We start from the raw sequence: 14,262 nt of genomic DNA on the forward strand, positions 1-14,262 counted from the left end.
GCTACGCTGACTGATAATACAGAGATTTGTTTAAATGTATTATTTAACCTTTATTTTACCAGGAAGGTCCCATTGAGACACAATGTCTCTTTTGCCAGAGAGTCCTGGTCATGGCATGGCATCACTGACACCCAGAACACCAGTTAAAAAAATGATGGAATCACCGCTCTTGGAGGCTGTTCATTCAGCTGTTTCATTTTTTAGAGAAAAGACAAATCACAGGAATCACAGAAAAATATTTTTCTTTAACAGATGAATATTCTGGCAGCAACAATTGTAGTAATTTAAGGCAATTTATTTTTTAGCTCATGTAGAGGAAAAATATGGAATCACTCAATCACTCAATCCTGAGGGGGAATCAAATCTAAAGCATCATAATTAGTACTTTGTTGCACCACTTCTGGCTTTTATTACCGCTTGAATTCTCTAAAGCACTTACTTCCACCAACAGTTCAAACACCATCATCAAGTTTGCAGATGACACCGTGGTGCTGGGTCTCATTTCAAATAACAACGAACAGGCCTACCTGAAGGAGGTGGATGACCTAGCACTATGGTGCCAGTCCAATAACCTGGCCCTGAACGTCAGGAAGACTAAGGAAATGGTGGTGGACTTCAGGAAGGTGTCCAGCAACAAATACATCCCAGTTAGCATCAGTGGGGAGCCTGTGGAGAGGGTTTCTAGTTTTAAGTACCTGGGGGTACATCTTACTGAGGACCTCTCCTGGTCACTGCACACTCAACACCTGACAGGGAAGTCCAGGCAGCGGTTGTACTTTCTCCGCCGACTGAGGAAGTTCAAGGTCTCTCCCTCCATCTTGAAGACCTTCTACTCCTCAGCAGTGGAGAGCATTCTCACAGGCTGCATCACTGCCTGGTACGGTAACTGCACAGCACGGGAGGGGGAGGTCCTGCAGAAAGTGGTGCGCTCTGCGGAGCGGACCATAAAAGCCCCCCTCACAAGCCTAAATGACATATATACCATGAGGGTGGGGGCAAGGGCGAAGAAGATCATGCAAGACTCCTCTCACCCCAACTCCAGTCTCTTTTCCCTGCTTAAATCGGGCAGGCGGCTGCGTTGTCTCAAAACAAGGACTGAGAGACTGAGATTGAGTTTTTATCCACAGGCAGTGAGACTACTCAACTCAGCGCATTTTAAATACGTTTTTCTTCTCCCAAAGACGATATGTTTTTAACTTGCATTTATTTATTTATCTATATATTGCTTTTATTTACTGTGTATATTTTTGCGTTATGTTCTTTTATTTAAATGCAGAGCAAAGGACCCTTTTACATTTCACTACATGTAAAATGTATGTGACAAATAAAAGCACTTGACATTTGACTTGACTTCACTAATGTAGAACAGTATTCTTCATCAATCAGGTTTTAACTTTGTCAAACAGCAGTTGACAGATCAGTTTACCAGGATGGTTCTTCAGTTTGCGCCATACATTTTAAATGGGATTGTATATGCACAAGTATGCATTGAACTTCAGAACATCTGTGATTCCATTAATCAACAGAGGTTTTGGTGATCAGTCATTTACCAGGATGATGCTTTATTTTGTCAAAGAGCAAAACATGTTAAAACCATTCTTCAGGAAAGACATATCAAAATGGCATGGCCAGCCAACAGTCTGGATCTCAAGTTGGAATCAGATTGATCAAGAATATCTACATTAGTGAAGTATATACCTCAGAGAAATCAAGCTGTGCAAAAGAGCCAGAGAAGGTGCAAAAAAGTACTAATAATTATGATGTTTTCGGTGTGTGATTCCATATTTTTTTTCCTCAAGATTGAGCGATTCCATATGTTTTTCCAACATTTTTGGTAATTTTCACAAAGCCACAATGTTTATCTGTTTATCAGAAAAATAGGTGGTACATCTGTGATGTGTATTTTTTTTCTAAAAAATAAAACAACTAAATGAACATCTTTCAAGAGTGGGGATTCCATCATTTTTGGCAGGGGTTGTAGATGTTCTAGGTGTCACTTTGTTGCTAAATGGCAAGACGGTGAGGAGCAATTTACTGAACTTTACTGCACTGACTAAACACAAAGAAATTATTGAACTTAAAAACGCTGACTTTTAACTTCACTCTCAGTGTGGTATGGTGTATGTATGTATATATGTATGTATGCATGCATGTTTGTATGTATGTAGTATGGTGCTGAATGAGTCAAAAGGTTAATAAAATGATCAGTCTATCAAAAATGGGTTGGCGATTTTCTCACCAAGTAGGTAGTGTACTTCTCCCACAAATCTGGTACCAAGCAGTTTTCCACCAGAGCTCGCTCAAAAATGATCTGAATACGGGCTGGATCTCCGTCCTTCACTTCACAGTCAATGTAAGACTGGTATTCCGCAAGCTTTGGAGCTTCAGCGAGCAGCTGAAACAAAACAAAAGCATGTAGGAAATTAAGACACTGTTCAGGCCATCCATCCATCCACACACACACACACGATGCTCCAATTGTTTTGGGGGCGATCACCAAATCAGTGAAATCCAGCGTTTCCCCTACAATGTATTCAGCAGAGCAGCGCAGCGCCGCTCCCAGAATTTAAGCACCGCTGCAAAAAAGTCGCCTAATTCAAAAAAACAAAACAAAACAAAACAAAACAAAACACGGAAGTGAACTTTGGGAACAGGAATTGTTTAATATGTTTAATATATGCAAAAATATGTTACATTATATTTTAACCAAGGAACCAATTGAAATACACCAGCGAGGTAACTCACCCCTACCTTCTGTGTTCTCAGATAAATTAGTAAAGTAATAGGATTATTTTTTTGTAATTAATTGTAAAAAATAATTTTCTGTGTTGTGCGTTTTTGCCAAATCATTTTGTTTCATTTCAATTTCTAAAAATAATGTAAGTAATAATTAAAGAAATTGGGCGCACAGTCCTGTACTTAACAACTTACACATTACACTGCAGTTAAACCTACCAATACACCAGTTGCAAAGAATAAAAATGACTGACAACATTTACAGAAAACTAAATTTAAAGAATATTAGTGCCCTTTTATTTTTCTATATTTCGATAATAATATCATGCATTGTAATATTTGCATTTAGCCTGTATATCAAGTATCCTGCAAAATTGTATTTATTTGTGAATCCATACTGCAGGACTACTACTACTAAAACAAACATCCCATTTCCCTTCAACAACTCAGCATAGCCTAATCAAGGACATTTGTTGTAAATGACCCCATAACAGGTTCTTTAATTTAGGCAATTTATCTGTTTATAAATCATATTCTTGATAATGTAGCCCTGAAATGTGTTTTATTAGTTCATGACTGAAGAGGCCTTATGCCTTTATGTAGTAAGGGGTGAGAGGCTTTTCATTTGAAACGTCGTCATAAGAAGAAACTACTGGATCATCTGAGGTAAAAAAAAGTATTTTTACTTGTTATCCATGTTATTACTTCAAAGTCGTTTTTAAAAGTTATTTTTGCTGGTAATTACACTGTAACATAATGCGTGTGTGTGTGTTCACTTCAGCTGATAATGCCTCGAACAACATTGAATTAATTTACACCTATCGACATATTAGACTTCAATTACACAATTTCCTCATCAAAATTTACAACTAGTCTACTAGATCATATTCCTACCCATCTTCTGAAGACTGCTCTCCCTTTCTTGGATAATGCTTTGCTCCAGATTATAAATAATTCACTGCTATCAGGGCATGTACAGTACCACAGTCGTTTAAGTTATCTGTTATTAAGCCATCCCTCAAAAAACCTACCCTTGACCCTAACAACCTGGCTAACTATAGGCCTATATCTACCGTATTTTCCGGACTATAAGTCGCACTTTTTTTCATAGTTTGGCTGGTCCTGTGACTCAGGTGCAACATATATATTTATATATATGTTTTTTTCCTCTTCATAACACATTTTTTGACTGGTGCGACGTATACTCCGGTGTGACTTATAGTCCGGAAAATACGGTAATCTCCCTTTTATGTCAAAAATACTAGAAAAAATAGTGTCAGACAAATTGGTGCCTTCTTGCATATGAATAAAATCCAAGAATTATATCAGTCTGGTTTCAGAGCTCACCACAGTACTGAATCAGCCTTAGTTTAAGTTTTTAATGACCTCCTCATTGCTGCCAATAATGGACATATATCAATATTGGTCCTCCTGGACCTCAGTGCTGCCTTTGACACCATAGACCATGACATACTACTTCACAGGCTTGAACATTTGATAGGCATTAAAGACTCAGCACTCGCTTGGTTTAGATCATACCTTTCTAACCGCAGACAATTTGTACAGGTTCACAATAAACCATCTACCCAGACTATGGTAAAATACGGGATGCCTCAAGGCTCATTACTAGGGCCCCTGTTATTTTCTCTTTATATGCTTCCCCTAGGCTCTGAAATTAGGAAACATGGCATTAAATTTCATTCTTATACAGACGATACACAACTATACCTTTCTATAAAACCTGACGAATTGACTCTGTTAGCCAAACTTGACGTGTATAAGAGACAAAGACATGGATGACAAATAATTTCCTGCTTTTGAACTCCGATAACACAGAAGTCATGGTTTTAGGTCCTAAAAAGATGAGGGATAACCTATCCTCATCATAGGCTACATTTACTGATCTTCGACTATCCTCATCCACAAATCTAGGAGTTACAATTGACCAAGACCTATCACTAAATTCACTAAATTATTTGTGTCTTGGTGTGATGTCACAGGTACGCTGGCGATTGCGTCGCTCTGTCCAGCATTGTTTGTCTTTATGTGTCAATGTCTTGTGTGTGGAGCGCTTTGGATTGTACTAAGTACATGTTAAATGTGCTTTATAAATAAAAATGACTTGACTTGACTAAATAATCACATAAAACAGATTACCAAAACTTCATTTTACCATTTAAGGAACATTTCAAAGATAAGGAAGTCCTTATCCTTACCAGACGCTAAGAAATTAATCCATGATTTTGTCACCTCAAGGATTGATTATTGCAATGCTCTATATGCTGGCTGCAATAACACCTGTCTAAAGCAGTGTTTCCCAAACTTTTTTTCTGGGGACCCACTTTTTAAAAATGACAGACCATCGCGACCCATTTCACTTCAGATCTAACATGCAACCACCAATATTGTTTTAGGCCACAGGTTCTCAAACTTTTATATGCCCCCTCTAACCATTCTACAGTGCCATACGTAATAGCGCCTATGTCTTGCCTACTACCACTACTATTACAGGGATTGGTGATGCACTGACTCAGTTTCCCACAACTCTGCAATCTCAATTACACATGAAACAATGTTAAATATTTTCAAAGCTATAAAATTCGCCCTCAGTTTTGTACAAACACACAACCTCAGGTTTTCCTCATCCTGCTTTGAACACAGTTGTGTTGCATTTTGGGCACCATCAGCATGGAAAGATAACGTTTTAATGAGCATTCGAGAGTTTGGTGATATTCTTGCATTCTACGCAATCGTCAACATAGTAAGCTGTTCCTGTATATCTAAAGAGAAATGTTGTAGGCTACGTTGCGTTGCAGAGAAATGGATCCATAACAGCGTTAATTTCGATGTAAACAATAACTCAAGTCGTTATATTGTAGCCTATTTCTGGAGGTTTCTTTGGAAAGTTGAATCCGCAAGTTAAGTGTTTGTAGGCCTTATACTAAGGCTGTGTATTGATGTTGTGACAAGCTATGTTGTTGAAAGAATGTGAAATGAATAAATATCAGAATAAGAGGCTTTTGCCAAAAGATAATGGGCTTTTACTGTAGCCTAGTAGAGTTTGCGAGGTGGAAAACAAGAGAAAATAATAGCTTTTAAAATGTCAATTTAAATTGTAGCCTTATATAATGCACTGGTGTGCATTTTAAATCCGAAATAATAAGGAATGTGAGGAGGCTGCTACTAACTTTAAAGAGTGCATCTACAATTGAAACTATCAGCCTTTGACGCAAATTTAATAGCCATGCCCGGTACAGGATGTGTGCTTTAGTTGACAGCATGGTAACTAGATTTTAATCGGTCAACGGAAGCAGCTGTCCGTTAATGTTCATGCTGATTTTGCAACTGCGAGGTCCATGGCAGGCGCCCCACAGAAATGTTTCATTTTGCGAGTGAGATGCACGCTGCCCCCTCTGCGGCGCGTTCGCCCCTAGTTTCAGAGCTATTCTAGGGCCGTGACTGTGGTAAACAAAGTATATCCTAATAGAAAACTGATAGCTTTCCTGGTTAAATGGTATAAGCTAGGCCTATTAGCCTACACAACATAAATTGTGCTGGCGACCCAAATAAAATCTCCTGCGACCCACCTGTGGGTCGCGACCCAGTCTTTGGGAACCAATGGTCTAAAGAGCTTACAGCTTATACAAAATGCAGCTGCTCGCACACTCACTAGAACTAAAAAATATGAACATATTTCCCCTATCCTGGCAATCCTACACTGGCTGCCTGTTAAAAGTCGCATTGACTTCAAAATATTACTTCTAACATACAAAGCCATTAATGGCCAGGCACCTGAATATATTAAAGATCTCCTAGTCCCATATAACCCACCCAGACCGCTACGATCACAGAATACTGTCCTTCTTGTAATTCCAAGAATCTCAAAAACTACAGTAGGAGGCAGAGCTGCTCAGCTAACGGCACCCATCCTCTGGAATAATCTCCCTTCCTCAATTCGACTAGCAGATACCCTCCCTATTTTTAAGTCTAGACTTAAAACATACCTCTTTACTGCCTCCCATAGTTAGGTATGGTGCGGTGTGGAACTTCACCCACCTCAGGGATTTTTGGAATGGACCACCCTGCTGAGTCCTCGTGTCACTGACCATACCTCCGCTGGTGTCGACTACCCCTTAGTTATGCTGCTATAGCATAGTGCCGTCATGGACTTTCATGTGCCACGCCGTACAACCCGCCCTGTCTCCTCTCTCTCTCTCAACTCTCCCTCTCTTGCCTATTCTCACTATGGTATACTGTAACAATATATAGTACTACTGATTACTGATTAACCATTTTGATTTTCAGTAATACTAACCCACTCTACATCTCTCTTTCTTCCCCCTTACCTCACTTGTGAGGTATATCATCACTTGTCATCAGCCATCCGTGTGCTTGGCCATCTTCTCACTCATCTCACCTGAAGTCCCATCCCTATGACTGCCCTATCATCGTCTATTACTGTCACCCTACCTGGATTCCTGGCCCGTACAGCCTAGCGACCCACCACCTCTCTATGACAACTCTGCCCGGATTGCTGGCCCGTACTGCCGACCCACCACATGCCCTTTGACAACTCCTATTCCCCTGGACAATTCCATTTCCTATGCTGGACTATTGAACTTTGACACTAAATTAGCATTAATGCATTATCATACCGGATATGAAATCATCCCACCTCTTGTAACGTTCACCTCAGGTGGCTTTAAACACCATGTCCTATTCTCTACACCTGACTAACATATGCATTTGTCATGTATACAGACCTTACTGTCCTGTTTCTGACCCTAGGCAGATGGGTCAGGCCCTTAAGTCGTGGATCTGCTCGAGGTTTCTTCCTATATGTATCTCCAATTCTAGGGGTGTTTTTCCTCGCCCCTGTTACCCATGGGCCTTCTTTTCTTTTCTTTTCTTTTATTTTCTCTTATTGTCACTCTGTAAAGCGCCATGAGACATGTATAATGTTTTTGCGCTCTATAAGTACAATTAAATTGAAAATTGAAATTAATGATAAACTGGTATTTTAGCACACCGTGGTAGAAAAAATTACTGCAATTATATGATATACTAAATGCTGTCCCCAAATCACTTTTCACAAATTTTTTTTCAAGAGCAATATTATCGGTTATCGTATCGGTATCGGCCACAACAAACCAATAAATATCGGTTATCCATATCGGTGCATCTCTAATAGTGATACAATTATGGTTTTATGCTGTTGTCCTTGAGCAATGTTGATGAGGTTAAAAAGTCCACTGATGTCATCTGAGGAATGTCTGATTCTATACTGGTAGTTAAAGTTTTAGTGATGATTTTCAGATCTGTGTTGATTAAAGGGGTGGTTCAGGATTTTCAAGTAAGCAAGTGTTATATTCATCAGTGGAGACCGTTTTCAACACGTTTCATCCAGTCCTTGTAATTGCAGAGTTCGCAGGTGCTAGGCTAGCGCAAGTCAACGGTATGTGCTAGCCTGCCACTAAAGACAGTCTTACCCACTCCAAAGTACACCCGAGGCAAATTCCAGACAATCGATGTAAATGTCTGTGTTGATAGAATAGTGTAAGAAATACAACTACCCTCGCATCACGTTGCAATAGTTATACTTTGGTCCCTGAAGTTGGTAGTAGTCATTTTGCATCTCAGCAGCGGACTGATATTACCAAGGCTACTACTAAGTATCCCCATTGGAGTGCGCTTTACTGTTTACTTTTCGGCGCAGTACTACTAACCGGAGCAAGTATAATTCCGTCGTGGTAAGAAACTAGTCCCTCAAAATGTAATGCAAGGATAGAATAACGTTAGAAATAACAGTATCAATACAGACATTTACATCGATAGTCTGGCGTTATAATTTATTTGCCTCGGGTGTACTGTGGAGTGGGTAAGACTGTTTTTAGTGGCAGGCTAACACATACCGTTGACTTGCGCTAGCCTAGCACCTGCGAACTCTGCAATTAGAAGGACTGGATGAAACGTGTTGAAAACGGTCTCCACTGATAAATATCACACTTGCTTACTTGGAAATGAGGTCTTATGTCCAAAATCCTGAACCACCCCTTTAATGACAAAGGGCGGTAGCTAGAGGGATGTGTTGGGTCCTTGTTGGGTTTCAGTAAAGTGTGATGAGTGCGGTGTTCATTGTTTGTGATGAACGATTTTATGTGTTTTTAAGCTCACGTGTGCCCGAACGCGAAACATTACCAATCCACTTGAAATTTGCCCAACTCGATTCTCCACTTCTGCGTTGTGACGCCCACCTGGGTGAAAACCACGACACCTATAGGTCTAGTTCAGTCAGTGCACAGAGAGTGGTAGGCCTACAGTAAGTGTCCTGGGCGGCCCACGTGCCTTATTGGTTTCACCTGCACTTAGGGAGTGGGCTATAAAGGGGCTTCTCTCTCTTTCAGGTGGGCACTCTTTCCTTTCATATAGGCACTATTTGACTTCCTTCCTTCACGGACACGCTCTCCATCATTCTTCATCTCACTCTTCTTATCTTAATGATAATTTTCTTCCATTACAGCTAACATCCTGATACTGATCTACTAGACGCTCACTATATCCATACTAGGGATCGACCGATATATCGGCCGGCCGATATATCGGACTGATATTTGCATTTTTTACGTGTATCGGCATCGGCCGATAAGCCGCTGCATTCGCCGATAGTTTTTTCCCCGCATTATTTACATACAGGCGTCCACAGGCAGCTCCGTGCAGACTGCCCCTCCCCCACGAGCAGAGTGCTGAAAGCCTGCTCTTCAAGACAACAGTAAACTTTAAACTTTCAAAGCACTGTTTGACTTAGCTGAAATATTGCGATACCCTTTGAAGGTGGAAGCAAGTTTGTGGGTCCAAATGGAAAACACGAATGATAGATAGGTAGGCTACTTTTTTTAATGCTTAATGATCGTTTATAAAACTGCTTGCCATTGTATTTAGGGAGCTGCAAATAGCTAAGTTGTAGGCTATCCATATTCATGCGGTAGCTGTTACAAACACTGGTCATATGATTAAGTAGCCTAATGCCAACGTTGTTCCGTGGTATTTGTGGGAGTTTTATTCAGCGACCACCTGGCTGAGTGTTGGACGCGTGTGGTATGTGTGTGTGTGTGTCTCCCTCCCTGAATGAATGCCTGTTCTATAAAACATGCTTGCCATTGTATCTAGGGAGCTGCAAATAGCTAAGTTGTAGGCTATCCGTATGCATGCGTTAGCGGTAGCTGTTACGAACACTGGTCAATCATATGATTAAGTAATGCCGACGTTGTTCCGAGATATTTGTGGGAGTTTTATTCAGCGACCACCTGGCTGAGTTTTGGACGCGTGTGGTGTATGCGTCTCCCTCCCCCTCTCCTTTGAGCGGGGCGGAGTTGCCATCGCAGTGATATCAGAGCTTTAATAATGAGAGACGTGTAGTTGAATATTAATTCGTGTTAACGTTTATCATGTACCAGACATACCGTACACGTACCATGTATGCCTTACTTGTTTGCTGTTTACTTGTGAGTCGTTTGCTAACGTTATCATTATCAATCCAGTTCAATGGTGGTTCGTCAGCTACCAAACAGAAGTTTGTGTGTGCGTCTGGTCTGTCTCACTCAATGGGACACACGCATCACAGCGATATGAGAGTGCTGCGCTACCTGAAGGAGAGATTTTAAAACTTTGAGAGATACGTTTTTATACCTTTTGATGTTGATGCCGATCTATTATTTTATATATAAATATCAAAATATTTTTCTGAATGACTGATATTTATGAAAGCACACTTTATGCAGATTAGCCTATAGCCTAGGCCTACTATTTTTTATTACAACTCTACCTCTTTAATTCAGCTGTCTGGTTGAAGCCTGGAAATATTGTAAACAAAGCAGCATAGTTGGCTAGCTTAGCCTATCATAGTCTACTGATTGGACTGTTCAGTTTCCCCATGTGTGTTTAAGTTTCAAGATAATACTTGTTCTCCTTGGGACAGGCGCTTTTGGGAAACGTTGGTATTGAGATGATCAGTCAACTTCAATGCAAGAGTTTTAAACAAATATGTGCAGCATGCTAATGATGCTAAGTGGATTTAACAGTAATTTAGCTAGTCGTCTATGCGTCCTTGCTTTCACGATTGTGAATGTTTTATTTAAGTCGCGCGTGTTCATTGAGCAGGAGGGGGAGGGAGGGAGCACGAGAGAGAGCGGGGCAAGGAGAGGGGGTTTACTTCTATACGGTTTGGTAAAGTTGCACACATAGTCTACAATGAAAGCAAGGAGAAGTATGAAATTATTTATTTTATTATTATTTAATTATTAATTATTATTAATAATTATTTATATAAGTATATTTATTTATTTATTTGTTTTTTGACAACGTAGGCTACCGATAAGTAAAGCGGGAGTTGTGGGTTGCTTTTGCGGCCGTGTAAGCTGCAAAGCACTGCGTGAAACACTAGAAAGGGTGTGTCGCGATTCTGCCTTTTCACACAGCGACACAGTATCGTGGATATGAATGTCGCGATTTTGGTTTCGAATCGTATATCGTTACAGCCCTAGTAGGCATATGACATTCTTTATCAACGCAGTAAAATGACTGTTTCAGTGATACCAAATGCCTTTGCTAGATTTACCCTTTTTCAAGCCAATTTTCTTAAACTAGGTCTACTCTTTCATGTCATTAAGTAACCCACTTTTCCTTTTAGCAGCCTCTTACACTTCTCTTGACATAATTTTCACTCTATTGGCTAAATGCAAGACTGAATGCTGACTGCAAGAAAAATACTTGCCAGAGCATCAAGGCTGATTCACAGAAGCCTTTGGTCAATCATCTGGCCATGGGCAATCACACAATTTCTTATGATGAATTCTGATATAAATGTATTTGTTGCATGCTCAATTACAGTGAACATTATCCTACTAGTTACCAAAGCCTCCTCAAAAGGTTTGATGATCTCCATCTGCTGTAGAGACCTTTTGTAGCTCTGGGAGACCATTTTGGGCACAGCCCCTTCTGTCCATTCACTGTACTCTTCATACGTAGCGTCCATATCTGTGGGGCACATGACAGATCAGAATGATCTTTGAGCCAAGGTTCTTCTTCAAAGAAAAGCCAAAATGTTCAAATTGTTTGGGTGGTCTTGATTTTGACAACTTGACATTAATCAAAGTGACATTACCAGAAGTTGTCTTGGTCATGACAAGTTCACATTAAATATGTTTGGGATGTCTTTGTAATGACAACTTGACATTAACCAGGATGACATTAACAGAAAATGTATTCGTCATGACAACTTGACATTCAATTTGTTTGGAGTGTCCTTATTAAGACAACTTGACATTAAACAGGATGACATTACCAGAGGACGTCTTTGTCATGACATGACAAACAGAAAATCCACCTCTTTCTGTAAAGATTTTAACAGCACATTGTGTTAAAGGGACACCAGGCAAGCCTGATGCTTTTTCTCTAGGAAACACTGTACGTGTTGATACGTGTGCGAGCCCTCGCTCGGTCTGAAGCTCTTTTCCTTTTCTTTGCATCTTCCGTCAAGGGTTTTCGCTGCTTCTTCGCTGGCTTTGCCATTATACACACATTTGCAACAATCGCTAGCATTTCGTTAGCCTGCCTCTGTGCTGTGGATGCAGGATGTAAACTAATCCTGCTTCTCGCAATGTCTAAGACTTTGTGAGACTGATAGTTGGCAGGTACGATACACTGAACTTGCAAGCGGGATATTCTTCCTACAGGCAGTAGGGGCGGGCGAGAGAGTCTTCATTTGCCCTGTAATGAGTCATTTAACCATATACCGACTTACGAAGAAGACGTACACAAAAATGTTACCTGGTGTTCCTTTAAAAAGATTATTTGTTGTGCAATGATACCTAAGCTTATCTTATCCTTCATATCTTAATGACATCAAAATGGTATCACTTGAGTTCAAAGAATTTATTTGTTACACTGTAATAATGGTGTCATGACAGTCAGTTCTATCCTTCATGATATCTTCATGATCAAAATGGTAGCACTTTACTTTAGGTCTAAGAATCTATCCATTACACTGTTATAATAGGCTCATGACATCCAGTTTTGTGAAATATCCTGTCACACATCTATCTGACCAAGTGCTAGAATTGGTCTCTAATCTTGCACATCTAATTATAATAATCATTGTCAAACATGTCATGAACACAAAAAGAGGTGGATTTTCTGTGTATGTCAAGCTGTCATGACAAACTCCTCTGGCAATGCCATCCTGTCATCCATCAATCTCAAGTTGTCCAAATCAAGACAACCCAAACGATGTCAACTTGTCATGACAAAAACTGGATGACAGTTAATGACAGAAGTCATACATGTTTATAATGTTTATGATAGTGTCATGTCATAGTTATGACTTATGTCGACACAGTCAAGTAAAGTGTTACCATTTTTTTTCAATACTGTTAATAAGCAAATACACACAGTATGATAGGCTTGGACCTTCAACAATTCCTCTAACTACCTCGACAAGAAGTAGGCCTATTCCACTTCGAGTCATTCTCCCATTTACACAAGTTCTTCTTTGTGCACCTCCAGTTATGTACCTTCCTATAACACCTGCAGTACATAACTTCAGAGTAAGAGTGGGTCATGAAAGAGGTGTCATTTATTCAAAGTAGAGGAAAACATGATCATTGTTCATTTTTATTGGGAAATGGAAAAATGCCATTACAAATAACCCCAAATGAAAGTATATGTTTATAACATAAATCAAATGGGGATGATGAGATTAACTACTTTCCAGCAGGACTTGGCACCTGCCCACAGTGCCAAAACTACTAGTAACAGGTTTGCGGACCATGGTATTAATATGCTTGGTAGGCCAGCCAACTTTTCAGAATATTGATATTTCTGTATTGTAAACTTTTTTTATTCTAATATTTTGAGATCAGTAAGCCATAATCAGCATTAAAAAAATAAAAGGCTTGACATTTTCACTTCATGTGTAATGAATGTAGAGTATATGAAAATTTCACTTCTTGAAATAAATCATGGGGACTTATGGGGATTGTATTCGTATTCGAGATGCATCTGTATGCATTGGGGATCTGAAAGACCACAGTTTAAAAGAGCAAATACATTACCCATGAGAGGCACGGACAACTGGCGACGGAATAGTGAATTGATGCGTTCAAGCTGGGTATTGAGCAGCTCCTGTTGCTCAGGTGTAACCACATCTCCAGGGACAGGCTGTACAGAGATGATGTGGAAAAGTGAGTAATATGTTATAAATAATATATAAAATATATAAATAATAATATGTTGATCACAAAGGGTCTCAATGTCTCTACAGCTGTTAAAGACCTGGCGTTATCCGATCATTTCTGCGTGTACTTTGATGTGTCTATGTCCCCACACACTCTCTTTGAGCAAGCACTTTCACCGAGTCAAGTCAACTGTCAGACTCGGTAGAAGACTTATTTGATAAATTCAATGCAAAAATGGCAAACATTATGGATGACATTGCTCCATTACAACTCAAGAAAGTTAAGGAAAAACAGA

At 39.8% G+C, this 14,262-nt stretch overlaps 1 protein-coding gene across 2 annotated transcripts in view; it reads right to left on the reverse strand.

Annotated features, from left to right (window-relative positions):
- Positions 1–14,262, reverse strand: part of sart3 (spliceosome associated factor 3, U4/U6 recycling protein) — a 151,332-nt gene that overhangs the window by 109,663 nt on the left and 27,407 nt on the right. For both annotated transcript variants that reach the window (XM_076270131.1, XM_076270130.1), the window contains exons 5-7: positions 13,845–13,950; positions 11,645–11,769; positions 2,240–2,395 (exon numbers count right to left, since the gene is read on the reverse strand). In XM_076270131.1, the coding sequence (XP_076126246.1) occupies positions 2,240–2,395; positions 11,645–11,769; positions 13,845–13,950 (387 nt within the window). The remainder of the gene's footprint in view (positions 1–2,239; positions 2,396–11,644; positions 11,770–13,844; positions 13,951–14,262) is intronic.

The sequence above is a fragment of the Alosa pseudoharengus genome, unplaced genomic scaffold (assembly GCF_046254945.1).
Source record: "Alosa pseudoharengus isolate Yale_2024_CS ecotype anadromous, Long Island Sound unplaced genomic scaffold, YU_APseudo_1.1 YU_APseudo_1.1_scf_6, whole genome shotgun sequence".
Lineage (NCBI taxonomy): Eukaryota > Metazoa > Chordata > Actinopteri > Clupeiformes > Clupeidae > Alosa > Alosa pseudoharengus.